This window comes from Zosterops lateralis (genome assembly GCF_965231275.1).
Source record: "Zosterops lateralis genome assembly, chromosome: 17".
NCBI lineage: Eukaryota > Metazoa > Chordata > Aves > Passeriformes > Zosteropidae > Zosterops > Zosterops lateralis.
Window position 1 is genome coordinate 4,873,858 of NC_139777.1, and position 14,826 is coordinate 4,888,683.

The 14,826-nt window shown below is 53.3% G+C and overlaps 1 protein-coding gene across 1 annotated transcript; it reads right to left on the reverse strand.

Moving 5' to 3' along the window:
- Positions 1–2,078: 2,078 nt before the first annotated feature.
- HPS4 (HPS4 biogenesis of lysosomal organelles complex 3 subunit 2) lies at positions 2,079–14,757 on the reverse strand. Its single transcript, XM_083874110.1, has 13 exons — positions 14,689–14,757; positions 13,515–13,605; positions 12,707–12,850; positions 11,590–11,697; positions 10,697–10,813; positions 10,478–10,572; positions 9,168–9,240; positions 8,443–8,476; positions 7,794–7,890; positions 6,615–7,467; positions 4,162–4,294; positions 3,789–3,897; positions 2,079–2,260 (listed from the first exon to the last, which is right to left on the reverse strand). The coding sequence occupies exons 1-13, from the start codon at positions 14,721–14,723 to the stop codon at positions 2,089–2,091; spliced, it is 2,061 nt and encodes a 686-aa protein (XP_083730236.1). The 5' UTR covers positions 14,724–14,757; the 3' UTR covers positions 2,079–2,088.
- Between the last annotated feature and the right edge of the window lie 69 nt (positions 14,758–14,826).

The window sequence follows — 14,826 nt, forward strand, 5'->3', positions numbered from 1 at the left end:
AGGCAGGAGCATCCATCCAGTTTGTGCTTTGCTGCTGTGCCAAATCTCCCTCCTGTCCCTCTCAGGCTTTTCCTTCCACTTCTCTGTGTTTCCTGCTAGAGCATACAACCACTTCCCAAGCGCCCAGGCAGGATCCAAGAGGATCTCCCTGGGGAACAGAGCAGGCTGGAGCTGCTCCTGGTGCTCCAAGGCTTCCTCTCCTGGGAATTGCAGAGGGAACCCAGATCTGTTGAGGGCACAGAAGGGACAGGCTGAGCAGCATCTCCCAGAGGGGTTCCTTGGCTCAGCTGAGCAGGGATCCCAGAGCACACAGCCCTCATCTCTCCTGCCTTTCTCCCACCCCACCTCCCTGATGTTCTTCCTCACAATGTTCCCTGTGCTCCCTCCACAACCAGAGCAGTTTGTCCATCACCCAGTGGAAGTGTGCAGGGAAGTCACCTGGGCACAGCACCTTACCTTGTGCCATCTTCCACACAGATGTCACCAAAGCAGGAGGTCACCAGGGTGGCTCCAGCTCAGGTTTCCTGTGGAGTTTTCACTCCTACGCTGCCAACAGGCTCCTGACAGTCCTTCCATGCCCAGGATGGGAGCAGTGCCACACGACTCTGCTCCTGCTGAAACACCTCCTCAGCTGCCAGGGCTGGCAGATGGGTGGCATTTGTGCCCAGCCACCCCTGAGCAAGCAGCTGGCTCATCCTCTGGAGTCCTCTGAAGTTCCCAGCAATGTCTGTGGAGCAGCCCTGGGATGGCAGAGCGACCTTGGGAACTGTGCTAGAGTGGGACCAGAAGCTGTGGCAGTGGTGACCTTCCCATGCCCAGCTCTGACACTGGCACGAGCCTGCCCAGCACCTCCCCACGTTCATGTCTGCTCACCATCTCTTGGTGACACCAGTCACTCATCAATCCCTCAGGAAGCTTCCAAGCAGCTGCTCTGCAGGAATGATTGAACCAACAGGCTCTGCCTGTTCAACCCCACCACTGCAGGAACCACCCTTGGCATGGAGCTAAACAGAGAACAGCTCCCACAACCCAGCCCATCACACCAGGAACCACAAACATGACAACAGCGTGACTCTGGCTGCTGACACACAGTGCTGGGATGAGTCTTGGAGACTCCTTTATTTCCACAGTCACATGGAGGGGTGTGTCTGCACCAGCAGCAGGTTCCAGCCCAGCAAACAGGTATCCATCCCTCAGTCTAAGCAGCCACCACCACAGCTCCCCTGGCCACCACTGACTGGGAACACTGTCAGAGGAAGAAGGGAACAGCTGCTGAGGGGATACAAAACCTCTTTGGTCCCTAAAAAAACCAGCACAATCAGCTAAGAGGCAACCTCAGGGTCTGCAGATTGTAGGCAAATGGAGCAGTAAGAGCAGGAGAGGGAGCACAAGGCTGAGGGACACTCACACCACCATCACCCAGCCCCTGTGTGCCAGGTGGGCACAAGGAGGGCAGGGCTGGGCTGGACCATCACTGACCAGGGAGGTGTGGAGGGACAGGGACATCCCTCCAGAGTCACCTATGGCATAAAAACCTCCTGGGAGCACCCAAAGGGGGATTGTGAGCTCTGAAATGGGATTGTTCTGCTCCTGTGTGAGAACAGGCAGGCACTGCTAACCAAGGTAAGGCACTAGGTCATGGCAGGATCATTCCCATGGATTAAGGGATATAAATAAAGCCAAAGTCTGACCAGGGCAAGTGCAGGCACAGACAGTGGCTGACTGACATCTCTGAAAGCCAGCATTGCCCAGGGGGCTGTGTAACTCAGAGCAAGGTGAGGCTTTACCTCACATCAAGGCACATGGGGAGTCTGCAGAGCACCAAGAGAGTCCCTGTAAAGTCCATGTAAACCAAGTGCCCCAAGACGCTATGTTCTGTCCAGTCTTTGGTAAATGCTGTCAGTGACACTGCACTGGCCCAAAACGTGCTGCAGGACAGGGCAAGGAGTGTCCCTTCCTCAGGGCCAGGCAGGTTGGAGACCCCACAGAGACAGGGCAGGGCCTCCTGCCTCTTTGGGCACAAACAGCTGAGATTTTCCTTACTGGAGATGAACATTCCACAGAGCTGAGCTGTTTGAGCACAGCAGCTCACAGCAGGTTCACCCCATGCTTCAGCAGCTTCTGCTTGGCCTTGCTGGGCAGGCTGAAGGCACTGTCGTGTGGGTTGGGGACGCCTGAGTTGCGGAGTGGAGCTCCCAGCTGCTGGAAGTAGGTCTCCTGGACAGGATTCCTGCAGGCATACACGGCTGTGGAGGCATTCCTGGAGGGGCAGGGAAAGGCAAGGGTCAGACTGACAGCTCTGGGCAAGATTCACAGCTGGGCACTGGGCTCCCAAGTTTTGAGAGGGACTTTCAGGTGTCTCAGCATGGGAACATGGAGCTGAACAAGCACCAAACCCCTGAAGGCCACAGGGAACCAGACTCTCTTTCTAAAGGGTGCTGGCATCCTTAAAAGGGAAAGTGGGATATCACAAAATCATTTAGTTTGGAAAAGACCTCCAAGACCATCAAATCCAACCTGTGACAGAGTGCAACTCAGTGCTCTGGACTGGGTGACAAGGTGGGGACTGGTCACAAGTTGGACACGATGGTCTAGAAGGGCTTTTCCAAACTTAATGATTCTGGGATTCTGTGTATGGCCACACTCCAGAGATTCCCCTTGCTGCCAGCCCAGCCCAGGACACCACGAGCCTGGAACACTCCTTGTGCCCAATATTCCTCCTCCCTCACTGCTGCTGGCCACAACCAAATCCCAGCACAGCAGGAACCACATCACGGGTGTGATGAAGCTCAGACAAGAGTCAGATTCAGTCACCACCAAAGCTGTGATTAAAAACATTAATTAAGGCTAAGAATCCCCCTTCCCTGAGTATTCCCTGCAGGAGGACTGGCAGGGAGCAAAGCCAAGGACCCTGGATTCCTCCTCAAAGAAGGAAAGCAGCAACTGCTATGTTTGCTGACACCCTTCTGTGACAACTCTCCATAAAGAAAGCAGTTTTAGTCATCTTGTTACTCAGGCTGATTCACACATGGAGTTGCTTTTTTCGGGGTAACAGAGAACACGCCAGTTTAGCCAGTCAGTTTAGGATTAGATTTAAGGAGCCAGCAAAGCTCATGCTAAACAAGGAGTTCTCCAGCACTGAAGTGTGTGATTCACATTCCCTTGGCAAGCGGTGCCAGAGCAGTGAAACTGTGTAATTCCCAGGAGCATCTTTATTTCATCATGTTTTGGACAAACAAGCAGGACCAGGTGGGTGAAATGTGTGCACTCCCAGCTCAGCTGAGGAAAGGAGTGTCCACTTCAGCTGTGGCCTGGGGAAGGGCTCTGGATTTGGAAACACTCCGCATTTTGGGAAGGGCTCTGGCTGTGATAAGACCATCCAGCCTGGTGCATCACAATTGAGTTTGCCATGCACATCACAGTGTGCTTCCAGCCCAATAAGCCGTGCAAGAAAACAATATCTAGGTTGCCAATTCTGGGCGCCTTTGGCTCCCTGCCGAGACACAAATTTATTAGGAACAGCTAAATTTAAAACTGCGTCTTAGAACCTTATGGTGCCAGGAACTGGCAGCTGTGTGAGTGTTGCATCTTAATCCAAGCCATGGCACCACTCAGCTGTGCCCTCAGTCCACCCTCCTGGTGCCACTGAAGGAACCCACAAGTCAAAGCAAATGTGGCTGGTCCTTGGGTGTGGTCACAACCTGTGTCAAAACCCAGCCAGGAAAGGGGTTCTGCCCTTCTGTGACCACCCCTGAGCCTGGGACAGGAGGGCTGTGAGCATCCCTTACCTGATGATCACTTCTGAGGCCGTGGGGAGCTGGTTGAAGTCAGAGTGGATGAGTGTGGCTGCTCTCAGGAAGTGCCGGTCCAGGGGCCCGGGGGTGTGGGGCAAGTTGGCTGCAGAACAGGAGAAAAGGGGTTAAAAACCAACTCTGCAGTGTTCACTGAGCAGGAAAAGGCTCTGGAGCTCACCACAGACCCTGGGGACACCCTCAATTTCAAGAGACAAAGCTCCCCCAACATGGCCTTCAATCTGGGCTCTGTGGTGGGAGCTCTGCTGAGAAATGCCCCTGAGAAAGTGTCTGAGGTGTGAGAAAAGGCTCCCATAACCCCCATCCTCCTCACTCTTCCCTCCTGCAGTCCCTGAAGATGAAGGCTCACCTGTCAGGACATTCTGGACACAGTCATAGTGTGTGAAGCTGTAGTTTGTCCTGGCTGAGGCTGAGGAGTCCTTGGGCAGAGTCTCCCTCAGGTGAACCTCAAGGCCGTTTAGGGAGGCCAGGCTGCTGTGGTACTGCAGGCAGAGGGAAAGGAAAAGCTCAGAGCCTCACCTGTGCCTCACCTTGCCTCAAGGAGGTTCTGGAGAGAGTTCAGGTGATACAAGGACCAGACAAGACTGGACTCTTCCTTGCTCTGCTGTCCAGGCTCCCACCTAGAATGGCTGGGAAATTTGGGCACAGAGGGAAGCAGACAAGTCACAGAGCTCCCAAGGCAGTGATGGGGCTCGGAGCAACCTGGTCCAGTGGGAGCTGTCCCTGCTCATGGCAGGGGTTGGAACAGGATGGGCTTTAAGGTCCCTCCCCAACCCAAACCAGTCTGGAGATCTCTGACTCACAAAAGGGTCCTCCAACCTGAAAATCAGCCATTAAGCCACCTGATGCTACTAATTACAGGAAAATGCAAGGCCCCATTAATTTACCATCAACTATTACTCTCCAGGGCTCATTTCACATGATTTACAGCCCCAGCAAGGGACATTCCTTTGCTTACACCGGGCAGCACAAACACACACAACAAAGCACTGAATGAGTGCCAAGCTGCTGTTCTGGATGGATTTTCAGTAGCCCAGAGGCCCTGATCATGCTGAGGCTCCCTGGGCACAGGCAGGGCACAGGCAGGGGTCCTCCACTACTCCTGGGAAGATTAACTCCATAATCCTCATCCTGCCAATGCGCTTTGCCCTACTGGGGAGAGGATCAAGCCTTTGTTCAGCAGGACTGCAGTGCCTGGCCTACCCTTGACCCCTGTCACAGCACAGATTTTCCTCTCTGTGCAGTGAAAAGGAGGGATAAGACCTAAAGAGCAGCAGGAGGCGAGGCCAAGAGCCTCCCACTCTACAGAGAAAGTCTGGGATGGAACCCGCCCTCCCAGAGGCTCACAGCTGCACAAGTAGCATATTTTACCCTTCTTTGGTGTAATTTGGGGGCCTCAAAGCATTCAAAAAAACATTAATTATACCCCAGCTTTGACATCCCTGAGAGCTGAGGGTCATTTTTAACCTACAGATAAACAAAGGGAGGGATGAGCCGAGGTTGTGCCTCAAATCCACCAGCAGCAGAGCCCAGCTGCACCTCCTCAGACACTGCCCTTCCTCCTGGGACTATGGGACATGCAGGGCACCTCTCCTGAGGGATAACACACCTGCACCCACGGGAGGGTGCAGCAGAAGAGCCCAGTCACAGCTGAAATCCAAGCTGTGTGACAGTGCAGTTTTGGTGAGATCCAAAACAAGGGTATGTGAGATGGAAGCAGCACGTTTGGGAAAAGAGGAACCTGAATGGAATTGAGAGCTTGTCAGCCCCAAGGCAAGACATCAAGGAAAATGGCCTGTGCCATCCCTGTGCAATAGGGATTCCTCTCCCCAGCATGACAATTCCCACCTGCCTGTGTCCCCCCTGCTGCTCCAGATGAGCAGAGAGGGGACAAAGTGCCATGTCTGGTGCAAAGGTGCCTGGTTGCACCTCCAGGCTCAGCTGATTTGGCAGCAATCCCAACTCAGGCACATCAGCCCTGCTGTGCAGAGCAGACATTCCCCAGCTCCCAGGGCCCCAGGTGTCCCACAGCTCCGAGGGGAAGGAGCAACCTTGAGGCTCTGCATTAGTCTGAGCTTCCCTCCACCTTACAGTCTGGCTGGGTAAGGAAATTAGGTTGTTCCTATGGCAACTGGCATATCAAACAGGGCTCTGCAGCTTTGACTCAGCTGCTGGTAGGGAGGCAGAGGCCATGCAGCAGCTCTGCAGCTGATGCTTCCTGGGAAAGATGGGGAGCCAACACATCCTGCCCCTGCAACCCCATTAGCTCTGCTCACAGGGGAGCCTGGGCACCCAAACCCCACCACAGGGAAATTTGGGATTGCTCTGGTGTTACCCACATGGCATCCCTCTCCTGAGCCCCAGGGAGCAGCCTGGAGGCTCCCACAGCCAAGGGAACCTCTCCAGGACCTGCTGCCAGCCTCACCTGCGGTGCTCCCTGAGAGAGAGAGGCAGTGACGGGCAGGGCAGGGGTTTACACAGAACCCACCTCACTTCCCAAAAAACACCGACCTGCTGGGGGATCCCCAGCAAATCCCAGCTCCAGCGCAGGCCCCTGGCAGCCCGTGGCTGTCTGTCACACCCACGCGCTCTGCTCCGGTGCCGGCACTGCCAGACAACAGCAGCACCGGGAGCCGCCTGTGAGACGCGGCTGTCCCTGCTCCGACAGCTCCCACGCAGCCGTGCCTGCCGAGCCCCGAGCCCGGCACAGCTCGGAGCAGGTGATGGAGGGATGGGGAGCACCATTCAATGTTCCCTCCTCAGCTGTGACCCCCAGCAGTGGGGCAGAGCTTTCCCACTCACCACATCCTCCACGGCGCCGCGGTCCTGGCACAGCTGCTCCTCAGCCAGCAGCGACAGCACCAAGCCCTGGATGCTGTGAACGTAGAGGCTCAGCTGGGCTGGCTCATCCCTTCTGCTGGGACATGGCCTATCCCCTGCAGGGTCACTGGGCAGAGTTTCCTGAAGGCCTGGGATGAGCAGCTGCCTCCTGCTCTGGAGCTGTGTGTGTCCAGCAGGGCCTGGACAGTCCAAGCCCCAAACGTGATCACCAGCTGTACTGTCACTTCCTCCAGACACACGGTCCTGGCTCACAGTCCTTGGCTTGTTCTGCTCACTGGATTTTGTTCTGTTTAGCTCCCGGGCAGGAGAGGGAACAGCTGGACTGTGGCTGACTGAAAGGGAATTTTGGGGAGCACAGTGACCAACATCAGAATCTGTAGGGGATTCTCTCTTGTCCTGGCTTTCATGTTCCCAGGAGTAAGGGTTGGGAAAGGAAAAGCCTTCCAGGTATGGACCTGTAGTCCAAGCACATTCAGTCTGAAGTGAGGACGGGCTTCGGAGCTGCTCTGTGTCACTCCCTGGGGAAAAGGATGTTTTCCTGCTGAGCTCTGAGCTTTCACTGCCTGCTCCACTCAGGTTTGCGGCTGGAGAATTCCTTGTGCCGTCTCCCATCCCAGAGAAGTCCATCAGAGGACTTGCAGGGCTGCCCAGCTGCACAGCATCTCCTGTGGGTGTGCCTGAAGTGTCCTCATGGGACTCCTGCCCAGAGATTCCATCCAGGGCTTGGTTTTCATGAGCTCCTGTTGATTCTAGAACTGCCTGGGAGCAGAGAGCACTCTCCTCTCCTCTGGGGCCTGCTGGGGACATGGGTGACCTAGTGGGAGATGACAATCGGATTAAACACTGAGCAGGATCTGTGTGGAGTTATCCCATAGCTGATAACCCCATTGGCTCCTGGCACTGATCAATGGCTGATCCATCCCTTGCTACAAAGAAACATGGGAAAAGGATGGGCTGAGGTCTCACACAGGTGAAAAGCCTGGGAATCTTACACTGCAGGCTCCTGGGAATGTCCCTGCCTTGTCCACAAAGCAGTGCTGTGGTCTGGGCAAGCAGCTCTGCTCCAGGCTGCTCACAGCAGGGATATGGACACGGGAATTCTGCTGCAAATCCTGCCTCTGGGCCAGGCTGCTTTCCTACCTGGCCATCCACTCCACTGGGAAGTCCCTGAGCACGGAGAGCTCCTCTCCTGTCAGGAACACCGGGATGATTCGGACGCCCGGCGGCAGCACAGACTCTGCAAGAGCAGGGGAGGGGTGAGGATTCAACAAACATATCCCAGCTTAAAAATAGAAACCAAATCTCATCAGCCCAAACGCTTCTGCAGGACCACAGGCCTGCCATGATCCTGCATCCCAACTGAGCTGGGCAGCCTTTTCCCATCCTGCTCGTACCCTTCATCCCTGACACGGATAAATTTCCCCTCGGTCTTTCCACCCTGGCAGATCATCTCCACACTGATGCTGAGAGGGGATGGCTGGAGGTTTGGACTGCAAGCACCAGCCATCTGTTGTCAGGGCCTGGCAGTGGCCAAGTGGCCACATGGGGAACTGGAATTTAGGCAGGCATGGCTGGGAATCTGCAGAACTGGAATAAAACCCAAAAAGAGCAAACCCAGCAGAAGCAGCTGGTTCTGATCACACAGCACAGGCTGGCTGGTGGCAGCAACACCCTCTGGGATATTCTGGAGATACTCCAGCACCCAGCACAGCTTGGATGTGAATCCCAGAGAACCAGCTTGTGCTCCCATGCAGGGAAGGCAAACCATAGGATGCAGCTGGATGCTCACCACGCTCCTGTGGCTCCTCAGCTCCGGGCTTGTTCTGCAACAAAAGCCAAGAATCAGCTCTGTGGATGGGTCAGGGACACCAGGACACCTCTGTCACCCTCCCAGTCCCCCATGGCCACAGAAGATCCCCCACCAATCCCCAGAAAATACTGGGACTGTTTGGTGCTGGGAAGGGTTTTGGTCCTAAGGGAGCTCTAAAAGCCAAGGGGACCTTCCCAAGATCCAAAATACAGCTAAAAGTCAGGACAGAGCCCAGATTTATCATCACCACCTGCTCAGGGCACAGAAACTCCCTTCATTCAAGCAGAAGAACAGCAAAGGCTGCCTTCATATCTGCATAATGATGGCTTTTTTACAGAAGATCTTGATCATATGAATAATAACTTTTGACAAGTTTTAAAGCAAATGAAAACTGCTGTTTGTCCCTTTTAAATATTCATTTGGTGGATTTCCCAGTAAATACCAAAACTTGTGTAAAAAGCCAGTCAAAACATTACATAAATGAGAAATCCTGAATTCAGTAAGTCAAGACTGGAGGGAAAAAAAAGCTAAATCCTAATGCAGAAATATTGGAACCTTTTTCAATCATAACTAATAAAAGCTTTAAGCATCAGCACCAATATTTGTCCTTCTCTGTGGTGACACATGCCAGATCTGTGTGACAAGAGCTGCCACACCAGATCCTTACAGGAATCTGCTTGCAGGGAATGTGTTCAGAACCATACCTGGCCTGGGGACTCGCTGCCCTGCAGGAGGACTTTGGCAGTGAGTGCAGGTGGCAGCTGGGTGCTCACAATCCTGAAAGGACAAAGCAAAGTCAGAGAAGCACAGGATGGTTTGGCTTGAGAGGGAACTTACAGATCATTGGTTCAGAGAACTCTGATGACACTTGGTGACAAAATATCTCTACCAGACAGACCAGAGGCACAAGGTGACCCACCCTGGCGCAGGACAAGGCTCCCAAGTCCCTCCTCAAGTCAAATGTCCAGGTCCCTGCACTCTCAGGTGCTGCAGTGACTCATTCCAGTGTCCTGCCTGCAGCTATGAGGTCACTCCCTGGCAGATGCTCTCTCTGTGGCACATTTCCAGTGCTCGTAAAAGGTATCACTGGAACAATTCATGCCAAAGAAAAATGGCACTTGAGTGCTGCTGCCAAGGAATTCTCGGAATTCCCCACCTCCTGTCTTTCAAGTCCACCTTGGGGGCTTTCCTTGAAGTCATTCAGTCATCTTTGATTGAAAGAAGCTGGAATTTCTCATGGGGAATCCTGGACGACCCCCTGTGCACTTCCTGTCAGTACAGACAGTGGTCCTGGCCAGCAGGTCAGACAAACCCAGGGACACACAGACACACCTGCCCTGAACTGCACATCTGCAGAGGGAACACTGCTGGGAAAGCACAACATCCTCTCATCTCCCTTTTCCTTGGTGACTTCCCCTAAAAAAGCCTCAGAAATTAAGTCCTCACATCCTGCTAAGTATCAAAACCAGCGGATTTCTACTAAAACCCAAGTCTTGAATTCCTTCATGGTGATGAGCACAGATAACCTTGGAGAGACTGTTCACAAGGGCCTGGAGTGACAGGACAGAGGGGCAGTGGATTCAAACTGCCAGAGGGCAGGGTTAGATGGGATATTAGGAAGGAATTCTTCCCTGTGAGGGTGGTCAGGCCCTGGCACAGGTTGCACAGAGAAGCTGTGGCTGCCCCTGGATCCCTGGAAGTGTCCAAGGCCAGGTTGGATGAGGTTTGGAGCAACTTGGGCTAGTGGAAGGTGCCCCTGCCCATGGCAGGGGATGAACAGGATGGGATTTAAGATCCCTTCCAATCCAAGCCATTCCATGATCCCATGACTCCATGAACCACTCAGTCTCAGTGACACACAGACAGACAGGGACTGCCTGGCCTGAAGCTCTGATGTCCCTGCCAACAACCAAGAGCAGCCCTTGAGCCCTTGCTCTGCTCCCTGCACGCACTCCATGATCCAAGCCCTGGAAAAGGGTGGATTTAACCCTCCAGAGAACTCCTGGTCACTTACAAGCCTTTGTAGAGGATGCAGCCTGCCAGGACATGGGGAGAGCGCTGGCACGTCTGCAGGATGAGAGCTGCCTTCAGCAAGAGCAGGGGATCCACCTGGACAGGGAGAACCAGGGCAGTGAGGCCACACAATCCTGGCAAACCTCAAAGCAGCAAATAAACAAACACAGTGGCACTGGAGCAGCTCTAGAGCCAGGCTCTGCAGAGGAAAGGCTCTTACCTTGGTTTTATCCAGATGCCAGAGAGAATTGAAAATCCTGTGGAGGTCACTGGTGTTGTTTTGGATGTGTTCAACGTACTTGTCCCACTCCTTGCTCAGCTCCTCCTGGGAAAATGCCTGTGGGTGACAAAAACCCCCACACTGTCACTGCAAAGTGTCCATGCACTCAGGATGGGAGATGCAATCCATGTGGGACAGGGATACAGTCAGGAAAAGGCGGGAGAAAATCCTCAAGGAAAACTGTTTAGGGTGAACATCTGGGAAAGGTTCAGCAGAACCCCACAGGACCTCAGAGCAATGGAAGGATGACCTGCTCACTTTTCCAGGTCCCACTTCTTGGATGTGTGACCCTTGGCAGGAGGAAGGGAATACTGCAGAGCTGGGACACCATGGGAAGTGTTTAAACCTCCCCAAAAGTCACCATGTCCCCAGGCCCTCTTTACCATGCCCCCATGGCCCCAGACCCTTTTACCATGTCCCAGTCCCTCCTTAGCACATTCCAGTCCCTCGTTACTGTGTCCCCTTGTCCCCAGTCCCTGGTTACCACGTCCCAATCCCTCATTACTGTGTCCCCATGTCCCCAGTCCCTATTTACCATGTCCCAGTCTCTTGTTACTGTGTCCTCATGTCCCCAGTCCCTGGTTACCATATCCCAGTCTCTTCTTACTGTGTCCTCATGTCCCCAGCCCCTGGTTACCATGTACCAGTCCCTTGTTACTGTGTCCCCATGTCCCCAGTCCCTCATTACCATGTCCAAGTCCCTCCTTACTGTGTCCCCAATCCCTCTTTACCATGTCCCAGTCTCTTGTTACTGTGTCCCCATGTCCCCAGTCCCTGGTTACCATGTCCCAGTCCCTCGTTACTGTGTCCCCATGTCCCCAGTCCCTGGTTACCGTGTATGCACCACGCACGGGGCCCTGGTAGAAGGTGAAGAGCCCCATGAGCTGCTCCAGGAGGCGCCGGCAGCTCACGTCTGGCAACTCCACAGCACAGCCCAGAACCTGCAGCAGACACAGCAAGGGATGGAGAACGATGCCTGGCAGAACTCGGGCATGACAAGTGAGAACAACTCTCATCGCTTTCACACAAGGACAGGCAACTCTGCTCAGGCAAACACCCCTCGGGATCACAGCCACAGGAAAAGGAAATGCAAACATGCCCACACAAGAGCCCTGGCACAGACAGGATAAATAAATATCAGAAATGCAGCGCTTCAGACACACTCACTTCCCACGTTAGATGACCTAACTTGATGCTTTAATAGCTAAGAACATTTTCCTGGAACAAAGTACTTCAAAACAGTCAAATTAACTCATTATTTATATTATGATGATGCTCCATTTGGTTTTTGAGTTGCTGAAACAGAAGCAGCAGTGCCAATTAGATAGAGCTGCCTGGCCTCAGCTTAGTTCCCAGGGGATGGTTTGGGGCATTTTTGTCACAACTGCCACACGCTGCTCTTTATATACAAAATGTCTGTGGACACTGATGAAGATCTGGGGATGCTGAGGGTTAGAAGGAAAGAACAATTAGACTATCAAACAGTGACTGTGTCCTTACAAACTGCAGCACATGGAACCCTGTTATGCCCCTGGATCCCTGGAAGTGTCCAAGGCCAGGCTGGACAGGGCTTGGAGCAGCCTGGGATAGTGGAAGGTGTCCCTGCCCATGGCAGGGGGTGGAACTGGACGAGCTTTAAGGTCCCTTCCAACCCAAACCAGTCTGAGATTTTGGGATTCTGTTTCCAGCCAGGAACATCTTAACAAATCCCTTTGGATGTGGGCATAGAAATGAGCTACTTGACATTTTTCTGCAGGAAGCTGAAGTGACTGCAAGGCCACAGAAAACAGAATTTAAATTACCTTGCAATGAAATTTGTGCATTGCAAGGACCCTCCCCAGCTCTACGGCTGCACCCCACACCCTGAAAAATAAACCCTCTTAGCCTGATCCAGTCCTTCAGCCGCTGGCTGTTCTCACTCTGTGACTGCTCCAGAGCTCCTGAACTCACCCACAGAAAGTCTCCATCCACCACCACGGCAAACTTGATCTTCCTGAGGCGGACGAGGCTGGGAGGAGCCCCGGAGATCTCGGTGAGGCAGCGAACAACTCCGGCCATCTGCCCACACAGCAGCTCCTGCTGCTCTGGGATGGTCTGCCAGGGAGAAAAGGATTTAAATTCCCACTAAAAGAACTCAGGAAAAAAAAATAAAATCTCATTGCTGTTTTCAGGTATAAATAAAAAGTAATTATCATTTCAAGTCAATTTACAGAAAGGGTCGTAAGGCACCAGGGCAGTGGTGGAGTCACCATCCCTGGCAGTGTTCAGAAAATGTGTGGGTGTGGCATTTGGGGACATGGTTTAATGGTGAAAAAGGTCCTGGGTTCATGGCTGGACTTGATTTTAAAGGTTTATTCCAACCTTAACACCTCTGGGATTCTATAAATCAAACGCAGTAGAACAGGCAAATTTCTGGGAGAAAAATAATTGGATTGTTTTTCCCAGGCACCACAAGGGCGTGGGGCTTATGGAGAGGAACTTTCATCCCTCCTGAGTGTTTATTGACATCACCAGGACAGACCTGGGCTGTGCTGGCCCATTCCTCAGGGAGGGAGCAGAGTGTAACCCCATTGCTGTGCCCTGGGCCCAGCCCTGCTCCACCTGCAGCTAACTGATAATTGGGATTTCTTAAAAAAAATCTTAAAACTTTTGTGACTACTAAGTGAGGATCAATCCAAATCACCTGGAAGCCAGACCCCTCCTGATCCAGAACCATCAGCACCCCCTTTTACAGGCACTGAAATAAAGCAGACATTACCTGGGAAGGGTAAAAATAACAGATCCCAGCACTCGTAGGATCCCCCTCCTCCTTCACTTTTGAGCCATCATAAAGGAAAAAGTAATTCCACCTAAAAAACATTGGCAGAAATGATTGTGTATTTGACAACTGTCACCTTCTCCCTCTCCTTTCTATTACTTCAGAAGAGCAACAAAAGGTTATTGCAAATGGGGAGACCTGATTCTTTGCACAATCATACCCAAAATTAACACCCAAAAGCAGCACCAAAAAGGTCCCTCGTGACTAAATTTGACCACTTTTGTGAGTTTAAAATAGGTTCTATAACCACCTCTTGGATATCCAGAAGGAGAAGTGGATTTGTGAGATATTGTGCCCTCAGCACACGGGATAATTATTGAGAAACACATTATTATTATCCATGTTTGGGATGGATTACCCATGTTTGGGATGCGCATTATTATCCATGTTTGGGATGGATTATCCATATTTGGGATGCACATTATTATCCATGTTTGGGATGGATTATTCATATTTGGGATGCACATTATTATCCATGTTTGGGATGGATTACCCATGTTTGGGATGCGCATTATTATCCATGTTTGGGATGGATTACCCATATTTGGGATGGATTACCCGTATTTGGGATGCACATTATTATCCACGTTTGGGATGGATTACCCGTATTTGGGATGCACATTATTATCCACGTTTGGGATGGATTACCCGTATTTGGGAAGCACATTATTATCCGTGTGCATCCCAAAGAGCTCCCAGATGTTCCTGCACCCCAGATCTCCCGAGGAGCAGGAGGCAGCGGGGTCCCCCTAAAGATGTGATCCCGTTCTAATAATAATTTCTGGAATGCACCTATTCAGTAACACTTTCCATCCCGTCCTGTCAGTCAGTTCCTGTCGGAAGGAGCTTCGTGCTGGAGTTTTCCCGCAGGAAGAGCCCAGCTCTGGAGCCAAGGTTGGCTCCAAGGCGGCTCCGAGGACCCCTCGGGGGGCTGGACCCGCTCCCGGCCCGCCCTGCACGGCCCCGCAGTGACCACAGACAGGGCCCGAGCAGCTGAGCCCGGGGGGCTGCCAGACCTCCCCCGGGACCGGGGACAGCGATGGGCGAAGGGCCGGAGGCGCCTCCCGGGGCACGGGGGAGCGGGGCCGGGGCTCGGGGCGGGGAAGGGGCTCACCAGGGCGCGGGGCCGGGCGCGGCGGGGCGGGCCATGGCTGCGGGGAGGCTCCGGCAGGCTCGGGGATGCTCCGGGATGCTCCGGGGGATCCCCCCGCTCGCTCCCGCCGCCGGTTCCGGGCGCGCCCCCGGTCCCGTG

Excerpts from the sequence above, each read along its gene's own strand:
- HPS4 (XM_083874110.1), bottom strand. The coding sequence starts at position 14,723 with ATGGCCCGCCCCGCCGCGCCCGGCCCCGCGCCCTG. Across the intron at positions 13,606-14,688 it reads GCGCCCGGCCCCGCGCCCTG|GTGGAATTACTTTTTCCTTT; the intron begins GTGAGCCCCTTC and ends AATGTTTTTTAG. Across the intron at positions 9,241-10,477 it reads TGCATCCTCTACAAAGGCTT|GATTGTGAGCACCCAGCTGC; the intron begins GTAAGTGACCAG and ends TTGTCCTTTCAG.